The sequence below is a fragment of the Diceros bicornis genome, chromosome 36, assembly GCF_020826845.1.
Source record: "Diceros bicornis minor isolate mBicDic1 chromosome 36, mDicBic1.mat.cur, whole genome shotgun sequence".
NCBI classification, from domain to species: Eukaryota; Metazoa; Chordata; class Mammalia; order Perissodactyla; family Rhinocerotidae; genus Diceros; species Diceros bicornis.
The window spans coordinates 17347680-17371712 of record NC_080775.1 but is presented as its reverse complement, the minus strand read 5'-3'; the positions used below and the strand labels follow the sequence as shown (position 1 = coordinate 17371712).

The 24033-nt window shown below is 37.7% G+C and overlaps 1 protein-coding gene across 4 annotated transcripts in view; it reads left to right on the top strand.

Annotated features, from left to right (window-relative positions):
• Nucleotides 1-3919, top strand: part of TRDMT1 (tRNA aspartic acid methyltransferase 1) — a 62988-nt gene extending 59069 nt beyond the window's left edge. For 3 of the 4 annotated variants that reach the window (XM_058532492.1, XM_058532491.1, XM_058532493.1), the window contains one exon: nt 3409-3919. In XM_058532492.1, coding sequence (XP_058388475.1) covers nt 3409-3509 — 101 coding nt within the window. In that variant the 3' untranslated portion in view covers nt 3510-3919. The remainder of the gene's footprint in view (nt 1-3408) is intronic. The other variant, XM_058532494.1, reaches the window with a different exon arrangement.
• Nucleotides 3920-24033: the final 20114 nt, after the last annotated feature.

The following is a 24033-nucleotide window of genomic DNA, read 5'->3' as shown; positions in this document are numbered from 1 at the left end:
AAGTAGAAACAACCCAAACATCTATCAATGAATAAATGGATAAATAAAATGTGGTATATCTATACAATAGAGTATTTATTCAGCCATGAAGAGGAATGAAGTATTGGTACATACTATAACATGAATGAACTTTGAAAACATTATGCTAAGTGAAAGAAGCCAGAAAAAAAGACAGCGTACTGTATGGTTCCATCCAAATGAAATGTTCAGAATAGGCCAGTGTATAGAAACAAAAAGTAGATTAGCGGTTGAGGCATAGGGAGGGGAAATGAGGAGTGACTGCTGATGGGTACCAGCACCCTTGCTTGCTTGTTTTGTTTTATAGAGGCGTAATTGACATATAATATTGTATTAGTTTTAGGTGTACAACATAATGATTCCATGTTTGTATACATTGTGAAATGATCACCACAGTAAGTCTGGTTAACATCTGTCACTAGTTAACAATTTTTTTTCTTGTGACAAGGACTTTTAAGATCTATTCTCTTAGCTACTTTCAAGTATGCAATGCAATATTATTAACTATAGTCACCATGCTGTACATTACAGCCCATGACTTATTTATTTTATAGCTTGAAGTTTGTGCCTTTTGACCCCCTTTCACCCATTTTGTCCACCCCCACCTGTCCTCTGGCAACCACCAATCTGTTCTCTGTGTCTATGAGCTTGGTTTTTTTTGTTTGCTTGCTTGCTTGCTTGCTTTGTTTTTTAGATTCCACATATAAGTGAGTTCATATGGTATTTGTCTGTCTCTGTCTGACTTCACTTAGCATAATGCCCTCAAGATTCATCCATGTTGTCACAAATGGCAAGATGTCATTCTTTCTGATGGCCGAATAGTATTCCATTGTGTGTGTGTATATATATATATACACTGTATTTTCTTTATTCATCCATTGATGGGCACTTAGGTTGTTTCCATATCTTGGCTATCGTAAATAATACTGCAATGAACATGGGAGTACATATATCTTTTAAAATTAATGTTTTTGTTTTCATTAGATAAATAGAAGTGGAATTGCTGGATTATATGTTAGTTCTGTTTTTAATTTTTTGAGGTACCTCTGTACTATTTTCTGTAAGTGACTGAATCAACTTACATTCTCACCAACAGTGCACAGTGTCCCCTTTTCTCCACATCCTTGCCAGCAGTTGTTATTTCCTGTCTTTTTGATAACAGCCATTCTAACAGGTGTGGGGTGATATCTGTTGTGGTTTTGCTTTCATTTCCCTAATAATCAGTGATGTTGAGCATCTTTCCATGTACCTGTTGGCCATCTCTATGTCTTCTTTGGAAAAATGGCTATTTAGATTCTTTGCCCTTTTTTTGTGTGTGTGTGAAGAAGATCAGCCCTGAGCTAACATCCATGCCAATCCGCCTCTTTTTTGTGTGTGTGTGAAGAAGATCGGCCCTGAGCCAACATCGGCCAATCCTCCTCTTTTTTTGCTGAGGAAGACTGGCCACGGGCCAACATCCATGCCCATCTTCCTCTACTTTATAAGGGACGCCGCCACAGCATGACTTGACAAGCGGTGCGTTGGTGCGCGCCCAGGATCCGAACCTGCAAACCCTGGGCCGCCTCAGCGGAGCGTGCACACTTAACCGCTTGCGCCACCGGGCCGGCCCCTCTTTGCCCATTTTTTAATCAAATGGTTTGTTTTTTTACTGTTGAGTTGTGTGAGTTCTTTATGTATTTTGTATGTTAACCCTTTATCAGGTATATGATTTGCAGATATTTTCTCCCATTCAGTAGGTAGTCTTTTCATTTTGTTGATGGTTTCCTTTGCTGTGCAGAAGCCTTTTACTTTGATGTAGTTCCACTTGTTTACTTTTGCTTTTGTTGTGTTTGCTTTTAGTGTTAGATCCAAAAACTCATTGCCCAGACTGATGTCCAGGAGCTTACCACCTATATTTTCTTCAAGGAGTTTTATGGTTTCAGGTCTTAAGTTCAAGTCTTTAATCCACTGTGAGTTAGTTTTTGTCCATTTTCATTATTTTGCATGTGGCTGTCCAGTTTTCCCAGCACCATTTATTGAAGAGACTGTCTTTTTCCCACTGTATATTCTTGGCTCCTTTGTCGTAGATTAATTGACTATATATGCGTGGATTTATTTCTGGGCTGTATTCTGTTCCATTGATCTATGATTCTGTTTTTATGCCAATACTATACTGTTTTGATTACTGTAGTTTTGTAATATAGTTTGAAATCCAGGAGCATGATGCCTCCAGCTTTGTTATTCTTTGTCAAGATTGCTTCACTATTCAGGGTCTTTTGTGGTTCTATGTAAATTTTAGGGTCATGTGTTCTATTTCTGTGAAAAATGTCATTGTAATTTTGATAGGTATTGCATTGATTCTGTAGATTACTTTGGATAGTATGGACATTTTAATAGTATTGATTCTTGCAATCCATGAGCATGGACTATCTTTCCACTTGTTTTTATCTTCTTCAGTTTCTTTCATCAGTTTCTTATAGTTTTCAGTGTACAGATCTTTTACCTCGTTGGTTAAATTTATTCCTAGGTATTTTATTCTTTTTGAGGCAATTGTAAATGTGACTGTTTTCTTAATTTCTCTTTCTGATAGTTCATTGTTAGTGTATAGAAACACAACATATTTTTGCATATTGATTTTGTATACTGCAACTTGACTGAATTCGTCTGTTAGTTCTAACAGTTTTTTGGTGGAATCTTTAGGGTTTTCTATATATAATATCATATCACCTGCAAATAGTAATAGTTTTACTTCTTCCTTTCCAATTTGGATGCCTTTTATTTCTTTTTCTTGCCTAATTGCTCTGGCTGGGACTTTCAATACTACGTTGAATAAAAGTGGCAAGAGTGGGCGTTGTTGTCTTGTTCCTGTTCTTAGAGGAGAAGCTTGCAGCTTTTCACCGTTGAATGGTGAATAATGTTAGCTGGCTTTCTTTTTGAGGTGATGAAAATGTTCTGGAATTAAATAGTGGAAATATATGCAAAACTCTGTGACTATACTAAAAAACACTGAATTGTTCACTTTAAAAGAGTGAATTTTGTAATATGTAATTATATCTCCATAAAGCTATTATTAAATAAAACAACTGTGAAATAATGGTAGCCACTGCTTTTCCTAAAGTGTGGTAATACACAGATTTCTATGAGTTCTCTGGATGTTGTGTGTGTACATGTGTGTGCACTGAGCATAATATGATATGTAACGTGATACGATAATATCATATTGTGTAGGCAACGTAATGTTATATAGTATTTTTGACTCCAAATTCTCATTTGTTAATTGAACTTCATGGAGACCTTAGAGACTTATTTATGTAAATGACCCCTGTGCTCTCTCTAAAAGACATATCCTTTTATCTCTGGAAGTTATTATTACAAATTATTATATTATAAATTGTTTTCTCTCTTTTCTAGGATTTCCTGAGAAGATAACAGTGAAACAGCGTTATCGTCTACTGGGAAATAGTCTCAACGTGCAAGTAGTAGCTAACCTAATCAAAATCCTCTGTGAATAATTTAAAGATAACTCTGAAAAATGGTCACAGTATTCCTTCTTATCCATATAGTACTTCTGAAACTCTATCTTGAATTAATTTTGACGAAATTCAACTAAATTGTCTTGAACTCTCTTTAATAAGCAATTTGGATTTATCACAAAAATGCCAATTTGTTTCCTTAAATGTGTATTACTGTGTTGTGTAAAGTGAAAATTATTGTTATGCTTTAGGAGAATATATTTTCATATGAAATTATTAAATATATATGTAAAATATTCTCTTTCTAATATTATGGTATAGACAAATTTAGAAACATTAGAATTTTAATGTCTACATGAAGATTTTATAAAGTATCATAACAGGCATCACTTAATGACCCTGAGAAATTGTACATTTTTATATGTTAATTAAAGAAGTTGCTTTATGAATCCTATCATTTTACTTTTTTGTTAGATGATTATTTCTATTTCTAAAATGATGATTCTATTTCTAGCCTGTTTCAAATATTGAATGTTTTACTTCCAGTCCTTTAAACGTTCCTTTATTTTATCTAAACAAATGCATATGATATTTTAAACCAAATTATTGTTGTCATTAACTTTATATAACAGTCTGAAGAAAGTGTCAGAAAACATAATCCTAAATTCTTGATTATGTCTTTGTCAGGAAGCCACAGAGAATATAGGTGCCCACTATCTAGTTGTCTTTGATTCTGCCTCCCTCTGAAGGCAGCGCTCATTGTCTTTTGTTTGTACATACTTCCCTGTAGTTTGCAGTCATCAGAGCTGGCTTCTGTCTTCCTTCTAAGCTTCTTGTAAGTTGAATTCGCCATCACATTCTAAGGAATGTAGCATGGCATTAAGATTTTAAGGAGAAAACTCTGCCCTCTGACCCCACTCCATATGACTGCTCTGTGAATTAACTTTTATAGCTTTTAACTTTCTCTGTCTCTCCCTCTCAGTAGACTTCTTAGAATTAGAGTTTCTAATCAGACTAAGGCTTGCATCATATCCTGTGGTTTTGATTTCAGTGATAAAAGCAAATAACAACTAGAGAGCAATGAAAAGAAACAAGACCAGAAATTGTATCATAAAATTTTAATTCATATTTTTAGTCTTAAAAAACAATCATTCCAATGTGGAGAAATTGGAACGCTGTGCGTTACTGGTGGGAATGTAAAATGGTGCAGCCACTGTAGAAAATGGATGATGATTCCTTAAAAAAAGAATTAAACATAGAATTACCATATGATCCAGCAATTCCACTTCTGGGTATATACCCAAAAGAGTTGAAAGTAGGGACTCAAACAGCTGTTTGTACATATGAACATTTGTACATGTTTATAGAAAAATTATTTACAATAGCCAAAAACTGGAAACAACCAAAGTGCCCATCAGTGGATGAATGGTTAAACAAAATATGGTGTATAGTACAGTGGAATATTATTCAGCCATAAAAAGGAAGGAAATTCTGGGCCAGCCCCAGTGGCCTAGTGGTTAAGTTTGGCGTGCTCTGCTTTGGTGCCCCAGGTTCAGTTCCTGGGCGCAGACCTACACCACTTGTCTGTCAGTGACCATGCTATGGTGGCAGCTTACGTGCAAAAAGGGGAAGATGGGCAACAGATGTTAGCTCAGGGGGGATATTCCTCAGCAAAATAAAAAGGAAGGGAATTCTGACACACGCTACAAGATGGATGAACCTTGAAGACATTATGCTCAGTGAAATAAGGCAAACACAAAAGGACAAATTTTGTATAATTCCACTTAATATGTGGTATGTAAAAGAATCAAGTTCATAGATACAGAAAGTAGTCTAGTGGTTACCAGGGCTAGGAGGACCAGGGGAATGGGAGTTAGTGTTTAATAGGTATGGAGTTTCTGTTTAGGGTGGTGAAAAAGTTCTGGTGATGGTCGCACAACAATGTGAATGTGCCTAATGCCACTGAATGTATACTTAAAAATTGTTAAACTGGCAAATTTTATGTTATGTACATTTTACCACAATTATAAAAAAAAAAAATCATTCCCCACCTCCATTTTTTCAGAAGATCTCATAGATAAATATGGAATAAGGAAGCTGTAGGCCAATGCATGTATGTATCAACTATCGCTATCTACATTTTGTGTATGTCTTTAAAGACAAACCTTATTACAAGTCTCATAAATTTGAGTATACAACAGTCTGAAATTACTTTGGCACACTGTCATCAGGTTCTCTGCACTGCTGAAAGATTCTCACCGATAAAAAGGTTCAGAGTTGTACTGTGATTATGCTATACTTAGTGTCCTCTGCCCCATGGAGCAATGTTACACAAAATAAGTGTTGAGTTACAGTGCACCAACTATAAACACATGGAAGCTCTGTGGAGGTATTTGTTTACAAACTGGAAGACAGAATATAGCTTCATGAAATTTTTTAAGTTATTGAAGTATATTCACGGGCAGATGGTAATTCTTGCCCTTAATTCATAGTTGAAAATATACGGTAGCAAGCATAAAACTCATACCTTAATGAAGACATATTTACCAGAATGTCATTTAATTAGCATATATACACATCCATAATTAATTTAGAAAATGTCATTTTATTGACTGCCCACCATATATTATTGGTAACAAATATGCATAAAATTTGCCCTGGAAATTCTGTTTTCTGATATTTGAACTGATAAATTTATTCAATATTTTGGAAAATATGGCTTCTTTGAAAAAAGAACTATATGTAATTAAATCTTTGCTATTTCTAATAGTTAACTTATTTTTCATTCTCTTTTTTGCATCACTTGTGTTCTTTAAGTGGCTTGCCAAATAATTTTAAGTTATTACCCTGCCTCATATTTCTAGTTTTTCAGACCCAAAAATAATGAATAAGAAATAATCAAATAATACAAACAAAATGAATCATATTCGAAAGTGATTTTGAGGAGGAGTTGGGTAGTCATGATAGAAGAAACAGCCAGAGCCTAATAATTTTAATCCTCAGTGGCAGGCATTAGAGCCAGGTGACAGAGGGGAGGGCATGAGTCACCTGTTACTGAGGGATCAGCTGGCCCTCTTCCAAGGACCCTGTACATTGTGTTCTGGCTGTTAAATCAGACCTGCACAGTGGGCACCACCCTGTGCCTTAAGAAGTGAGAAAATACCTCTGACCACCAGCCAACGTACTCCCTTTACAAAACAGAGCCTTTAAAGAGACAAAACCAGTAATTGACAGTGTGAAAGCTGAGGGACTACCCAGCACTTTTGTAAAAAACTTTGAGGGTAGTGGGTAGGACTCCTTAACAAAAATCACCATCTGTCTTTTGCTCCAATCGTAACCTAGTTTGGGTCAGAAGTTACTAAATTAGAGGCTACTGAGTATAGAGTAATGAAGCTAAGGACAAATAAAACTGGTTTAATTCTAACTGTAGCAGTACAGAATAAAGAAGCAACTCGAGCACATACTGAAGGATGCTTCCGTGGGCCAGCTGTTGTGTCTGCATCCAAACTCAAGTGGCTCTGTTGCTCTTTTTGTCTTGACAACTTTAAAATCAAAATTTAGAATCAAGAGTGTCCCGGATAAACCAAGATAACACAATAAGGATCTAATTTTAAGCCCATATAGACAAAGTAGTTAAAGTGTGTTTTCCTGAGTTGGTTATGTTCTTGCAAAGAAGGTTAACGTGTCATAATTTGGTCTTTGGCTTGGAACTATGGCTATTTTAGACCACCAGTTGTAAACTGACTGACTCATAGCCTTGAACTTTGAAACTGAGTGAGGATTATATGGTCTCAGCAGTTTTCTCCTAGCTTGTGTTGAACTCATTACATAATTTTTCAAGACAGCCTTTGAACATCGCTGTGCTAGAATTCTCTTCCTCTTAACTTCTATGTCAAAGTGTGTTGCATACAACTATGATATCAACTTTTTAACATGCATCTTTTTTGATCCACCTCCAACCCAGCCTCTTCTTTCTCCATTCATCATACTCACCAAGATGCCTAGTTATGCCCATAATATTTCATTTGGGAATGTCCCTTTGCATATTTTATTAAAAGGAAATAAGAATCCTACACCAGTTGAAGTGTTCTGCAACTTCAGTTTACACCAGTCAGCCTGTCTGCACCATTTTTCCTCTCCTGTCATTCCTTCACTTTGCTACTAAAATTTTAGAACTTCAGTTTTTTAAAAATCCATTTTCCTAGCCTCTCTGTTTCTCTCTTTAGGACTTGTAAGGACATTTTACACTAAGATATTCATGCTCTTCAAAACCTTACGCAACCATGACCCAAACTACGTTACTATTTTTGTCTTGACTTGTCAGTTTATTTCTTTTTAAACGTATCTGTTCAATAAATATGAGCATGTGCAAGGAACTTTTTTAGTTTCTTACTCTCCAAGTTCTCAAATAAATTTGTTTTATATTTACCATGAGTTCTGAGTCTTTATTTTCAACTACATCCAGCACTTATAACTCTACCTCAAGTACACCATACTTGATTCCTAAAGCTTCCAAAATCTTATTTTTCCTACAAATATGAATATAGATAGAAATTTTCACAAAAACTAGAAGATAGGAAGTTAATTTTCCCATAAAACTCTTCTTTATAGACCTAGGATGCTCTCATTTCTTTGCTTGTACAAACTATAGTTTCATTGTTTACTTCAAGTATTTGCTCTATATTTTATTTTGTTTATATCTTTGTGTCTGTTCCTATCAGGGCAGATTTAAATTGTAAGAGGGTAAATAGGGAACATGTTTATTTAGCCAAGTTGGCTCTGTAATCAGATGAGATCACCTAAAGAGTCTAGAGGGAGAGAGAGAGGAGAGCAGAAGTTTAGAGCCGAACTCTTATCTGTCCTGAAGATTCAGTCCTCAAGTCTCCACCCTTCACTGCCCAAGACATTTTTCTCAGAGATCTCACCCTCTCTTCCAACTTCTACCTTTTAGCCTGTGACACCCAGATGACTCCAGATCTGATACATTTCCTAAGCTTTATTCTGGAATTTTCACGCTGGGACATTTTTAACTTGAATATCTTCCTGTCACATGAAATTTAGCATATTTGAAAACAAATTAATCATCTTCCATTCTAAAATCAATTCCAGGGCCGGCCCCGTGGCTTAGCGGTTGGGTGCGCGCGCTCTGCTGCTGGCGGCCCGGGTTCGGATCCCGGGCGCGCACTGACGCACCGCTTCTCCGGCCATGCTGAGGTCGTATCCCACATACAGCAACTGGAAGGATGTGCAGCTATGGTGTACAGCTATCTACTGGGGCTTTGGGGGGAAAAATAAATAAATAAAAAATTTAAAAAAAAATTAAAATCAATTCCACTCATGACTAACTTTAATATTTCTCTTTATGGTACTGCTTCTCTCCCAGTTTCCCAAGTTCAAACCCCATCACCCAAGATCATCATCACCTTTTTCTCACTCTATTTCCATTTCTGTTAAGAAAGTGGCCTTCCCAAGAAGACCTTCCCTGAGCTATGAGTCATTTTAGGAAAACGGAGAAAAGTCACTTTAAAATCTCAAAACATCCATGCATATTTTCAACCAGATTTGTATGCCTGGCTAAATATGTAGACATTTAACAGATTTCAGCCTTCTAAATTTAATCTAACATGAATATCATTTTTGCTAAAATAGTTGTTGTTTTGCTCATTTAGCTAGTTTCTTACACCAGTAGTTACACTTCACACACACACAAAAATGAATGAAAATACCTAATGGAATGTGATACACTTTGTGTAGTTGGTGTAAGTTGAGTTTGCTATTTGAGAGCTCATCCTGTGGATGAAGAAACAGTAAGCTGCATAGTTGCTATGATTTGAATTGGTTTTAAATTAAAAATATTCCATATGTCAGAGAATGTAAACTTCTGGGAGGGCAGCGGTTTTTATTTTTTATTTATCTATCTATCTATCTATCTATCTATCTATCTATCTATCTATCTATCTATTTAATTTATTTATTGTGAGGAAGATCAGCCCTGAGCTAACACCCATGCCAATCCTCCCCTTTTTGCTGAGGAAGACTGGCCCTGAGCTAACATCTATTGCCAATCCTCCTCCTTTTTTTCTCCCTTTTCTCCCCAAAGCCCCAGTAGATAGTTGGATGTCATAGTTGCACATCCTTCTCAGTTGCTGTATGTGACGCCGCCTCAGCATGGGCGGGCAAATGGTGTGTTGGTGCGTGCCCAGGGTTCAGAACCCGGGCCGCCAGTAGCGGAGCACGCGCACTTAACCTCTAAGCTATGGGGGCTGGCCCCTGGGCAGGGGTTTTAATTTTTTTTCACTACTACCTGGCCAGTGACTAGAATAGTACTTGGCACGTAGTAAGCACTCAATAAATATTTGTTAAATGAGTGAATATAGTCACTATACTGGATTGATATAGAAGCTACATAAAGGCCATCACACTGTGGAGTTTGAACAGTGACTTTAAGTCACTCTCCTGAGAACCGTTTAATTTGCATTACTGCTGCTTCCTCCATACACAGAGGACTAGCCAAATTGACTCAAGGTTGGAACACATGATTTAAAAAATAATTCTAGGATAGGGCTTGAGCTTTTGGCTTTTGGGGAAGTTGTACAGATAGAAATTTTTTTTAAATGTTGTAGTCTGACTTCTTATCTGGGCTTGAGGGCAGACTTATTTCTCCATGTTCCTCCCTGATAAGTACAATCATCAATTCTAGATAAGTCAGATTATAAATAATGCATGAGGCATCAGAAAGAGAACTCAAAGGTGGGAAGAGGAAATCAAATCAGCTAGGTATACCTAAGACTGGAGGGGGAGTATAGTTGCAGGATGTTTGACAACCTCCCACCCAAAAGAAGAAGGTGACCCAGGCTTGGTGTTTCCCAACCCCCAAAATAGCAACCTAGGGGAGCCCAGGATGGCTTATTCCTACCCTAGAGGGAACTAGAGTCCTGCTGATAACACCAGGTGAGTTTGATACCACAAGCAAGGGCAATGTATAGGGATCCCCACTGACGAGCATCCAGGGGAAACACCCTACTTCCCTGCCAGGCCTGAGACTCCTCTCACTTGCTGAGAGACACTGGGCAGCCAGAGGACACTGACAAGGGGGAAGCCACCACTAAAGTGCCTGACCTAGGAAGCCTTTTCATCACCATGGGCAAGAGGTTCCCTTCCCCCAATCTCAAAGCACCATATGACCTGGCCTAGGGAAAACATTTTCCCCCTAAAGTAGTACCATCAAAGACCATTGGGCGCCCCAGCAGCACCAGATAAACCAAGCCAACCAAGAGAACAGTGAGGAGGCTGTGAAAATTAAACTGCCACTGGAATCATAGACCAAAAAGTAAGCCAGGACTTACATGCTAAACATAAGCAGAGTGACTGCCTGCTAAAATAAAAGATTAAAATAAGACCCAGCATCTCCTAACATAATAGACAAAATATCCAGGATACAATCTAAAATCACCTGTCATACCAAGAACCAAGAAAATCACAACTGGAATAAGAAAAGATGGTCAACTGATGACAGCACCAAGATGAATCTGCTGTTGGAATTATCTGACAAGGATTTTAAAGCAGCCATCATAAAAATGCCTCAAGAAGTAATTACAAATGCTCTTGAAACAAAAAATATAGAGGATCAGCAAAGAAATAGTTAACAAAAAGAGTTTTTTAAAAAAGTTAACAAAAGAACCACTATTGGATGTGCATTATATCCCATTTTTTAAAAAAAGAAATAATGGCAATTATGTAACTGAAAAATACAGTAACCAAAATAAAAAACTCGTTGGAGGGGTCCAGTAGTAGAGTGGAAATGACAGAAGATAAAATCAGTGAACTTGAAAATTAATCAATAGAATTTACCCAATCTGAATAACAAAGAGAAGAAAGACTGGGGAAAATATGAACCTCAGTGACCTGTGGGACGATAACAAAAGAGCCAACATTCATGTATTTGGAGTCCCATAAGTAGAGGAGAAAAAAGAATAGAGCAGAAAGAATATGCAAAGAAACAATGAATGAAAACATCTCAAATTTAGCAAAAGATATAAATGTGCAGGTTCAAGAAGGTGAGTGGACCCCAAACAGTATAAACTGAAGGAAATCCATGCCAAGACACATTATAATTAAACCTGTGAAAACTAAAAACAAACAAACGAAAAGATCAAAAGCAGCCAGAGAGAAGCGACATATTACTATAGAGGAACACAATTTGAATGACAGCAGATTTCTCATCAGAAACTATGAGGCCCAGAAGCAGGTGGCACAACATTTTTCAAGTGTTGAAAGAAAAGCACTATTAACTGCAAATTCTTATATTCACCCAAACTATCCTTCAGGAATGAAGGGCAAATAATGATCTTCTCAAATGAAGCAAAACTCGAAGTATTTGTTGCTAGCAAATCTACCTAGAAAGAATGGCTAATGGAAGTTCTTCAAACAGAAATGAAATGATAAAAGAAGGCATCATGGAGCATCAGGAAGGAAGAAGGAAGAAGGAAAAAGCAGAAATATGTATACATGCTGTAAACTATGCTTCTCCTCGTGAATTTTACAAATCACATTTGATGATTGAAACAAATATTATAATACCAACTGATACTCAGGATAATATTTAAAAGTGGGGAAGGTAAAGAGACCTATATGGAAGTGAGATTTCATTTCACTTAAAATGGTGAAATGCTGATACCAGTAGACTGTGATAAGTTATGTATGTATATTGTAATACCCAGAGCAACCACTGCAAAAACTATGCAAAGAAATGCTCTCAAAACCACTATCAATAAATCAAGATGGAATTCTAAAAAATGTTCGAGTAACCTACAGGAAGGCAAGAAAAGGGAAACACAGGGATGAGAAGCAGAAGAGACAAATAGAAAACAAATGATTAAATGGCACACAAGCCCTACCATATCAATAATTATCTTAAATATAATTGGTCAAAATACACTAATTAAAATACAGAGATTGACAGAGTGGATAAAAACACATGATTTAATTATATGCTATTTACAAGAAACTCACTTCAAATTAAATGATGTAGGTATGTTGAAAATAAAAGGATGGTAAAAAAAAAAAAAAAGACTCACTTGGGCCGGCCCCATGGCTTAGCAGTTAAGTGCGCACACTCTGCTGCTGGCGGCCCGGGTTGGGATCCCGGGTGCACACCAATGTGCCGCTTCTCCGGCCATGCTGAGGCCGCGTCCCACATACAGCAACTGGAAGGATGTGCAGCTATGACATACAACTATCTACTGGGGCTTTGGGGGAAAAAATAAATAAATAAAATGATTAAAAAAAAAAAGACTCACAATGGGAATCTACCTTAATGATATAATGCAAAAGGACAAAAGATTATAGGAATGAAGATATTAAACATAGCAAAATTGGATGCCGATTAAATGTCTTACAGTAAGACAATAGTGAAATAAGTGATTGTGCAACCAATGAATAAAACATTATGTAATGATACAGCCACTTTGAAAAGTAGTTTGGCAGTTCTTCAAAAAGTTGAGTTACTATATGACCCAACAATTCTACTCCTAGGTATATACCCAAGAGAATTGAAAACATATGTCCACACACAAACTTGTACACAGATGTTCATAGCAGCATTATTCATAATAGCCAAAAAGTGGAAACAACTATTATGTTCCTCAGTTGGTGAATGAGTGAAAAAAAAATATACATCCATATAATGGATTCAACCATAAGAAGGAATGCAGTACTGATACATGCCACAACGTGGCTGAACCTTGAAAACGTTATGCTAAGTGAAAGAAACCAGACACAAAACAGCATATGTTATATAATTTCATTTCATATTAAATGTCCAGAATAGGCAAGGTAGATTAATGGTTTCCAGGGGAAGAGGAAAGAAGGGAATTGAGAAGTACAGGATTTCTTTTTGGGGTGATGAAAATGTTCTGGAATTAGACAATGATGATGATGGTATGACTCTGTGAATATACTAAAAGACATTTAAATGTACACTTAAATAGGATGAACTTTATGGTATATGAATTGTATCTCTCTGTCTCCGTCTCTCTTTCTCTGTGTCTCTGTGTGTCTCTCTCTGCATATGTTTATAAAACTTTATGTAGCTTTTTTAATTTTTTTGCTGAGGAAGATTTGTCCTGAGCTAACATCTGTTGCCAATCTTCCTCTATTTTCTGTGTGAGCCGCTGCCACAGCATGGCCACTGATAGACGAGTGACATAGATCTGAGCCCTGGATCCAAACCCCAGGCTGCCGAATCAGAGTGTGCCAAACTTAACCACTAGACCCGGGCTGGCCCTTTGTGTAGCTTTTTACAGTCCTTGTTAGGGAGGCCAGGTAGTAACACTGAATTAGGCTCATGTGAAATAAAACAAAGAGCAGAGGAAGAGACACAATTTTATGCATGTATATTCTATGATTATAACTATGTGAAATTATTCATCTGAAAATAGACTAGATTAAAATAATAGATAGGACATGTTAGAGTAATTAAATCCTAATTTTTCTTGTTTATACTTTGCAAACTGAATGTAACATAGTTGTATTACTTTTATGATTAAAAATATTCTTTCAGGGGCTGGCCTGGTGGCATAGCGGTTAAGTGTGCATGCTCTCCTTTGGCAGCCCAGGGTTCACAGGTTCAGATCCCAGGCGCACACCAACACACCACTTGTCAAGCCATGCTGTGGCGGCATCCCATATAAAGTAGAGGAAGATGGACACGGAGGTTAGCACAAAGCCAATCTTCCTCAGCAAAAAGAGGAGGATGGGCATCAGATGTTAGCTCAGGGCTAATCTTCCTCACAAAAAAAAAATTCTTTCATTCAAAACCAATACTCTATTCCAAATCTCTGCCATAGAGTCTGATCATTGTAAACTGGCTTTCAAGTCACTACTTCATTTGCATTCCGATGACATGTCATACAGTCTCCTCCCCAGACTTTTTCCCTCTAGGACAGAGGCTCTATCTTACCCAGTTCTGTCTCCTCAGCATCTCTCTCAGATGTTGACAAATAGTGAGTACCCAATAAATAATTGTCCAATTAACCTGACTTGAATATGAGTATGCTGGGTATTATAGCAGAATCATTATGGTCTTTCGTGACTTGAGGAATTGTTGGAATAATTCTATCAGTCAACCTAAACAAGTAAAGCACATTAGATGTTATAGGAAAAGTATTTAATACCAGAATTGTGTATAACTCTTGGGGGATTGTTTATGCCTTCTATAACATAGTCTAGGAATTGTTGACAAAGCCTGATTTAGCAGTACTTCTGTAATAAATATAGCCCAAGCCTATAAAAAAAAACATACAAAGGGACAAAGGCTTTGGTTTTTATAGATCTTAGAATAACGGCACTGAAAAAGACTGAGAGGTGAGGTCATTTCATCCTTCTTCCTGCCCTTGATGACAACACCTTCTATCTTCCCACAGATCTCTGTGGCACTTCAATTAACGAATCTCCTGGGAGTGATTGCCCTTTGTAAGGCTTCAGCCTTGTTAAAACCCTCCTCCCATCGTAAATCACATCAACGAAGCAAAGCCTCCACTCTCCAGATAAAGGTGCCTCTGTGTACTGCTTCTATTTGTATCTTTCCAATTAAAAGTACAAGAGGCAGAATTCTGCACCGTGCCAAGTACCCCTAAACTCTTCTTTCTTTCCCCTCTCAGTGGCAACATGCTCATCTCACTTGCTCTCTTCCTCTCATCAAACACAGAATATTGTTACCAAAATGCATTTCCCCCTTTCCAGAGATGAGAGCCAAGAGAAGTTGCAATTGTTTACCACCTACACTTCTGCAGTCACTCAGAGTGAAGTGTTGGTGTAATCTGGCATTTTCCTTTGATTATAGTCTAAATGGTGTCTAAATCTTTTACTTCATTGCTTTGTTCAGAGAACTTTAGGAGTCACCAAGTAGAAAATTTATTTTGTTCTTTTGTGTGTGTTAGGAAGATTAGCCCTGAGCTAACATCTGTTGCCAATCCTCCTCTTTTTGCTGAGGGAGATTGGCCCTGGGCTATATCCATGCCCATCTTCGTGTACTTTATATGTGGGACACTGCCACAGCATAGCTTGATAAGTGGTGCGTGTGTCCGCACCGGGGATCCAAACCTGTGAACCCTGGGCCACTGAAGCAGAGTGCACGAACGTAACCACTACGCCCCCAGACTGGCCTCTTATTTTGTTCTTTTTAGGTTACCTTGGAAAGGGATGCAGGAGGGTTAACCAGTGGTCCTCGCCAAAGATACCCTTCACTTCACTGCTTCACACCCTCACGGAAATCAAGCTCGGATTAATCCTGTGGAAGTGCTGAAATCCTGGTGTCCAGAGCTGTTGGAGGTAGAGAAAACTGTGTTGTATTTCCACACTGGCTTTTGGAGCCATTAATCCCAGCAATTTATGTTTCCTCTGCAATGTGCCCTATCCTTACCCAGTCCCTGTCTCACAATGACGCAAGACCTCCCAGGACATATTTTATGTTTTCTAGAACATGTGACATGAGCTTGAGTTAATATGTAGATTGTGTATGTGTGTGAGTGTGTGTGTGTGTGTGCGTATGTGCCATTAGCACCCCATGCTCCTTATCTGAAGCCCTATTCCTCTATCACATTTCTCACTCTGGATATGAAATTTCTGTTTATATTCTCTTTGTTTATATAAGGATTGTTGTACTTTTTTTTAAAAAGTCTGAAGAAAGCAGAAAAGTCCTCCAAACTCTCAATAATGAACAATCTACCTTCCCAGGAAAATCTCTGCCAAACCTGAATTATTCAAATGGTAATGATTAACTTATAATTCTTTTTCATTCTACTCAAGGATAATTGCAGTCATTGTAGTAATGAGCATGGAGAACAAATGCCTGGATTATGCTCCCTGAGTCAAGACCACACTGCATTCAAAAAGATCAGTTCATGGCAGTAGTGAATTTGGTAATTTCCTGGGAGGTAATGCATTTCCCGTTAAAGGAGCACACGAAGAGTTTTAAACTGACGTCAATTTACATAATTATTCTGTGTAATCTTTCATGGAGAATGAATAGACAATTGGAGCAATATTGTATTGCTCGGAAATTTTTTAGAAAATTAAAAAATCATCATATGTAAATGTACTTTTTAAGCAATGTTCTGTCCCTGGAGAATGAGTTAAGTGTCATAAAGGTTAAAAGAGATCATTATATTCACCAATGTTTCCATTAACATTAAAAACACAGGTTAATTCCACTGTGTTCTGTTTTAAACTGATATGAAAATGAAAAAGTACTCAAGAAAGCACTAATGCCAGACTGAAGCTATAAAACGAGACGGGAGCTAGAATATAGGTATGACAATCTTGCCCTTCTTGGTACAAAGCACTTCTCCATTTCAACCTTCTCTCCTCATTCTTGTGACTCCCACACTGACCCAGCCCTCCAGATGGGTTCAGCTGGGTGCCTGAAATATCACATAAAGATTATTTCACTGAAGATACAAGACCCATATATATGCTGCATACAAGAGACACACTTCAGACCTAAAGACACTCACAAACTGAAAGTGAAGGGATGGAAAAAGATACTCCACGCAAATGGCAATGAAAAGAAAGCTGGGGTAGCAGTACTCATATCAGACAAAATAGACTTTAAAACAAAAACTGTAAAAGGAGACAAAGAAGGGCATTACATAATGATCAAGGGAACAATCCAACAAGAGGATATAACACTTGTAAATATCTACGCACCCAATGTAGGTGCACCTAAATATATAAAGCAATTATTAACAGACATAAAAAGAGAAATAGACAGTAACACAATAATAGTAGGGGACTTTAACACTCCACTTACACCAACGGATAGATCATCCAAACAGAAGATCAATAAGGAAACATTGGCCTTAAACGACACACTAGAACAGATGGACCTAGTAGATATATACAGAGCATTCCACCCAAAAACCGAAGAATACACGTTCTTTTCAAATGCACATGGAACATTCTCCAGGATTGATCACATATTAGGCCACAAAACAAGTCTCCATAAATTTAAGAAGATTGAAATAATACCAAGCATCTTTTCTGACCACAACGGTATGAAACTAGAAATCAACTGTAGGAAGAAAATCAGAAAAGCCACAAATACATGGAGATTAAACAAAATGCTACTAACAACGACTGGGTTAACGAAGAAATCAAAGAAGAAATCAAAAAACACCTGGAGACAAATGAAAATGAAAATACGACATGCCAGAATTTATGGGATACAGCAAAAGCGGTTCTAAGAGGGAAGTTTATAGCGATACAGGCCTATCTCAACAAACAAGAAAAATCTCAAATAAACAATCTAACAATGCACCTAAAGGAACTAGAAAAAGAAGAACAAACAAAGCCCAAAATCAGTAGAAGAAGGGAAATAATAAAAATCAGAGCAGAAATAAATGAAACAGAGACCAAAAAAACAATAGAAAAAATTAATAAAACCAAGAGCTGGTTCTTTGAAAAGATCAACAAAATAGACAAACCTTTAGCTAGACTCACCAAGAAAAAAAGAGAGAAGGCACAAATAAGTAAAATCAGAAATGAAAGAGGAGAGGTTACAACAGACACCTCAGAAATACAAAAGATTATAAGAGAATACTATGAAAAGCTATATGCCAACCAATTCGACAATCTGGAAGAAATGGATACATTCTTAGAATCATACAACCTTCCAAAACTGGATCAAGAAGAAGTAGAGAATTTGAATAGACCAATCACCAGTAAGGAGATCGAAACAGTAATCAAAAACCTCCCCAAAAATAAAAGTCCAGGACCAGACGGCTTCCCTGGTGAATTCTACCAAACATTCAAAGAAGACTTAATACCTATCCTTCTCAAACTCTTCCAAAAAATTGAGGAGGGAGGGAAGCTCCCTAACCCATTCTACGAAGCTGACATTACCCTGATACCAAAACCAGACAAGGACAACACAAAAAAAGAAAATTACAGGCCAATATCACTGATGAACATCGATGCAAAAATCCTCAACAAAATACTAGCAAATCGCATACAACAATACGTTAAAAAGATTATACACCATGATCAAGTGGGATTTATTCCAGGTATGCAGGGATGGGTTAACATTCGCAAATCAGTCAACATAATACACCACATTAATAAAATGAAGAACAAAAATCACATGATCATCTCAATAGATGCAGAGAAAGCATTTGACAAGATACAGCGTCCATTTATGATAAAAACTCTGAATAAAATGGGTATAGAAGGAAAGTACCTCAACATAATAAAGACCATATATGAGAAACCCACAGCTAATATCATCCTCAATGGTGAAAAACTGAAAGCTATCCCTCTAAGAACAGGAACCAGACAAGGATGCCCACTGTCACCACTCCTATAGTATTGGAAGTCCTAGCCAGAGCAATCAGGCAAGAGAAAGAAATAAAAGGGATCCAAATTGGAAAGGAAGAAGTGAAACTCTCACTATTTGCAGATGACATGATTTTATATATAGAAAACCCTAAAGAATCCACCAGAAAACTTTTAGAAGTAATAAACGAATATGGTAAAGTTGCAGGATACAAAATCAACATACAAAAATCAGTTGCATTTCTGTACACTAACAACGAAGTAGCAGAAAGAGAAATTAAGAATACCATCCCATTTACAATTGCAAAAAAAAGAATAAAATACCTAGGAATAAACTTAACCAAAGAGGTGAAAGATCTGTACACCGAAAACTATAAAACATTTCTGAAAGAAATTGAAGAAGACACAAAGAAATGGAAAGATATTCCGTGCTCTTGGATTGGAAGAATTAACATAGTTAAGATGTCCATACTTCCTAAAGCCATCTATAGATTCAATGCAATCCCTATCAAAGTTCCAACAACATTTTTCACAGAAATAGAACAAAGAATCCGAAAATTTATATGGAACAACAAAAGACCCCGAATAGCTAAAGGAATCCTGAGAAAAAAGAACAAAGCTAGAGGTATCACACTCCCTGATTTCAAAATATACTACAAAGCTATAGTAACCAAAACAGCATGGTACTGGCACAAAAACAGACACACAGATCAATGGAATAGAATCGAAAGCCCAGAAATAAACCCACACATCTATGGACAGCTAATCTTTGACAAAGGAGCCAAGAACATACAATGGGGAAAAGAAAGTCTCTTCAACAAATGGTGTTGGGAAAACTGGATAGCCACATGCAAAAAAATGAAAGTAGACCCTTACCTTACACCATACACAAAAATTAACTCCAAATGGATTAAAGACTTGAATGTAAGAGCTGAAACTATGAAACTTCTAGAAGAAAACATAGGCAGTTCGCTCTTCCACATCGGTCTTAGCAACATCTTTTCAAACACCACGTCTGACTGGGCAAGAGAAACAATAGAAAAAATAAACAAATGGGACTACATCAAACTAAAAAGCTTCTGCACAGCAAAGGAAACCATCAACAAAACAAAAAGACAACCTAACAATTGGGAGAAGATATTTGCAAACCATACATCTGATAAGGGCTTAATCGCCAAAATATATAAAGAACTCATGCATCTCAACAACAAAAAAACTAACAACCCAATTAAAAAATGGGCAAAAGACCTGAACAGACATTTCTCCAAAGAAGATATACAGATGGCCAACAGACACATGAAAAGATGTGCAAAATCACTAACTATCAGGGAAATGCAAATCAAAACTACAATGAAATATCACCTCACGCCCGTCAGAATGGCTATAATTAACAAGACAGGCAACAATATGTGTTGGAGAGGATGTGGAGAGAAGGGAACTCTCATACACTGCTGGTGGGAGTGCAAACTGGTGCAGCCACTATGGAAAACAGTATGGAGATTCCTCAAAAAATCAACGATAGAACTACCATATGATCCAGCTATTCCACTGCTGGGTATTTATCCAAAGAACTTGAAAACACCAATTTGCAAAGGTACATGCACCCCTGTGTTCATTGCAGCGTTATTCACAATAGCCAAGACTTGGAAGCAACCTAAGTGCCCATCAAGGGACGAATGGATAAAGAAGCTGTGGTATATATACACAATGGAATACTACTCAGCCATAAGAAACGATGAAATCCAGCCATTTGTGACAACATGGATGGACATTGAGGGTATAATGCAAAGTGAAATAAGTCAGAGGGAGAAGGTCAAATACCGTATGATTTCCTTCATTAAGTAGTAGATAATAACAACAATGAACAAACACATAGGGACAGAGAGTGGATTGGTGGTTACCAGAGGGGAAGGGGGGAGGGGGGAGGGTGAAAGGGATAATTCGGCACATGTGTGTGGTGATGGGTTGTAATTAGTATTTTGGTGGTGAACATGATGTAATCTATGCAGAAATAGAAGTACAATGATGTACACCTGAAATTTTTACAATGTTATAAACCAATGTTACTGCAATAAACAAAAAATTAAAAAAAAAAAAAAGATACAAGAGCAGCTCCTGATTTAATCAAAAAGATTAAATCAAAATTCTTCAACCTGCCACTTAAGGCCTTTAATCATGCCCCTGCATTTACCCAACCACCTTTCTCCAAAATGACTCTCCTGGACTTACAGAGCCACTCTGTCTATAGTCTTCCCAGACTGGGTTTAGAACCTCTTTTCAGTCTGGTACATACTGTTTTCCTAACAGAATATCGGTATATATTCTGTCCCATGTTGTCACACCCATCTTTCTAATGTTGCTTTATTACAGTTCTCTAGATCTGTACACATGTCTTTATTGCAAACCAGAGAAGGTCATGACCTTTGCTCCCTCATTGTTGAGGATGTCATATGTTTGCAATAAATGCTTATTAAGACTATAGCACAATGGAATTTGGATGAAGCTAGTAGGAATGAAAAATGAACCTTATAAAATAACAGTTATAGGAATTTTATTAATGTAGCATTGAGGTGCTCTCCAAGAATTTGGAGAACAGATGGAAAACAGGGGGCTACATAAGGTCTACACACTTAGCAGTAAAATTTCCAGTCAACTTTCCTCATCCAGGTTGAAAACCGGAGGATTTTTTTCTGAAGAAAGTGAATGTCCCCAGGGTAACAATACTTTCAAAAACTGGCGTTTATTGTTCCCCAGTGAAATTGCCAGCTTGCCATTCAATCACCCTGTGATAAAGCCCACTAGTTACAAACACTATCCATGCACACAGAGCTTATCATCCACTCTTTAGTGTCTTATTCTTAAATTTAAAGGAATATGTAAGCATTAATAGATATTTGAAGAAAGCCTCCAACATGGAACAGAAAAACTTAAGCAAAGAAGAGAAAAAGAATTTAGAGAAATCAGAGACTATGCAGTAAACAGAAAACTTCAGAAAGCAACCATATATTTTTTTTTTTTTGGTAAGGAAGATTCGTCCTAAGCTAACATCTGTTGCCAATCTGCCTCCTTTTTTGCTTGAGGAAGATTAGCCCTGAGCTAACGTCTGTGCCAGTCTTCCTCTATTTTGTATGTGGGTTGCCACCTCAGCACGGCTGACGAGTGGTGTAGATTCCCACCTGGGATCCAAACCCGTGAACCCAGGCAGCTGAAATGGAGTGTGCGGAACCCAACCACTATGCCACGGGGCCAGCCCCACAACTATAATACTTTTAGAGTAATAGGAGAAGATGTTACAACCATGAAACAAGAACAAGAAAAAGTTTTTGAAATTAAAAATAACATAGCAAAATTTTTAAAAAATCAATATAAATTTAAAAAGATAAGTGCAAAGAATTTCTCAGAAAGTAGAAAAAAAGAAGATAAAGAGGTAGAAAATAGAAAGGAAATGAGATCAATCTATGAAAAATAGAAAAATAGAAATACAGATGCAGTGGTGGAGACCATGTGCCTCTCTTCTTGAGTAAAGATGCCTTCACCCTCCGGGTCAGGGAGGGAGGATCTTTGTCAAATGCACATTCAAATTCAGTAGGTCCAAGGTTGAACCTGAGATTTTGCATTTCTGACAAGCTCCTACATGAGGCCTGTGCTGGGTCCATGGACCACACTTTTGAGTAGCAAGGCTATAGTCTAGGCCGTCTCTGGATCTTCCATACACCCATCATTGATGATTAAAGCACTTGCAGAGTGAGGCTGTGAGGCAGCAGGGGATGGTGGATGTTCCTCAGATCTCTGTGTATCCAAATTGGAACTCACTGTCTTTTCTCCAAAACCTCCTTCCCCTGATTATTGTCTTTTATTTAATTATTGACACCTCTATCTTCCCAATTTCTCAGGCAAGAAACCTGAGCATCAACTCCAGGCCCTCTTAATGGCCCCAATATTTTTTTTGCTAGATCCTGTTTCCTGAATATCTCTCTCACTATCTCCTGCTCTCCCTGCCCACTGGTTTAACTAGGGCCTCCTCAGGTCACATCTCTTTAATTGTACTCCAAACTCCTCACTAACTGGGTCTGAGACTTGGCTCCACAGGGATGCTTGTACAATGCAAACATGACCATGTTACTCCTCTGCCTTAAATACTCTCATAATTCTCCATTATTTAAAAATAAAATAAAATCTAAGCTGATTAAAATGGCATTTCAAGGTCTTTCTTGATCTGACTTCCCATCCATTTAAAAAATTTCATCTTGGGGCCGGCCCTGTGGCTTAGCAACTGGTTAAGTGTGCGCGCTCCACTACTGGCGGCCCGGGTTCGGATCCTGAGCGCACACCGACGCACCACTTCTCCGGCCATGCTGAGGCCACGTCCCACATACAGCAACTAGAAGGATGTACAACTGTGACATACAACTATCTACTGGGGCTTTGGGGAAAAAAAGGAGGAGGATCAGCAATAGATGTTAGCTCAGAGCTGGTCTTCCTCAGCAAAAAGAGGAGGATTGACATGGATCTTAGCTCAGGGTTGACCGTCCTCACAAAAAAAAAAAAAAAAAAAAAGATCATGCTGCAAAAAAAAAAAAAAAAAATTTCATCTCCTACAAATGCACACTGTTCTACCCATGCTGAGCTTCTTTCTAGAACTGGAAAGCTTTGGATGTGCCATTTTCTCTGTCTGAAATTCCCAATCCCTCCACTTTGCCTGGAGAACTCCTATTCATCCTGTAAGACTCAACTGGTCTCCTGAGAAGCCTGCATGGCCCTTCCCAGTCAGAGTTCATTCTCTTCTTTATTGTTGTTTTTATTATTGGTCCTTATCAGTGTTCTGATTACAGTGATCCCTTCTTCACCAGCAATTCCCCTCATGTGAAATTCTAGTACATGGAATTTGCTTTCATGTATCTTTTTGATAACCATAGAACTCTCATTTGTAAATTGTGAGTCCTTTGTGAATTTCATTTGTACGTCGCGTTGGGGATTATTGAAAGTGAGAGGACTGAGGATTCAAAATAGAAAAGGGAGGTGAAGTGGATGCAGAAGGGGCAAAGGTTGCACAAGGATGTCTTGGAAAAGTTAAAGGAAGAGGAGAGGAGAAGATAATTCTGATTCTTATAATTGCATTTGGGTGGTTTTGTAAGGAGGGAAGAAGGAGGAGAAAGGAGCTGCGGCTTCCGTAAGAAGAGCTGTGGAGAACCAGCCCTGATGGCGTAGTGGTTCAAGTTCGGCTCTCTCACAG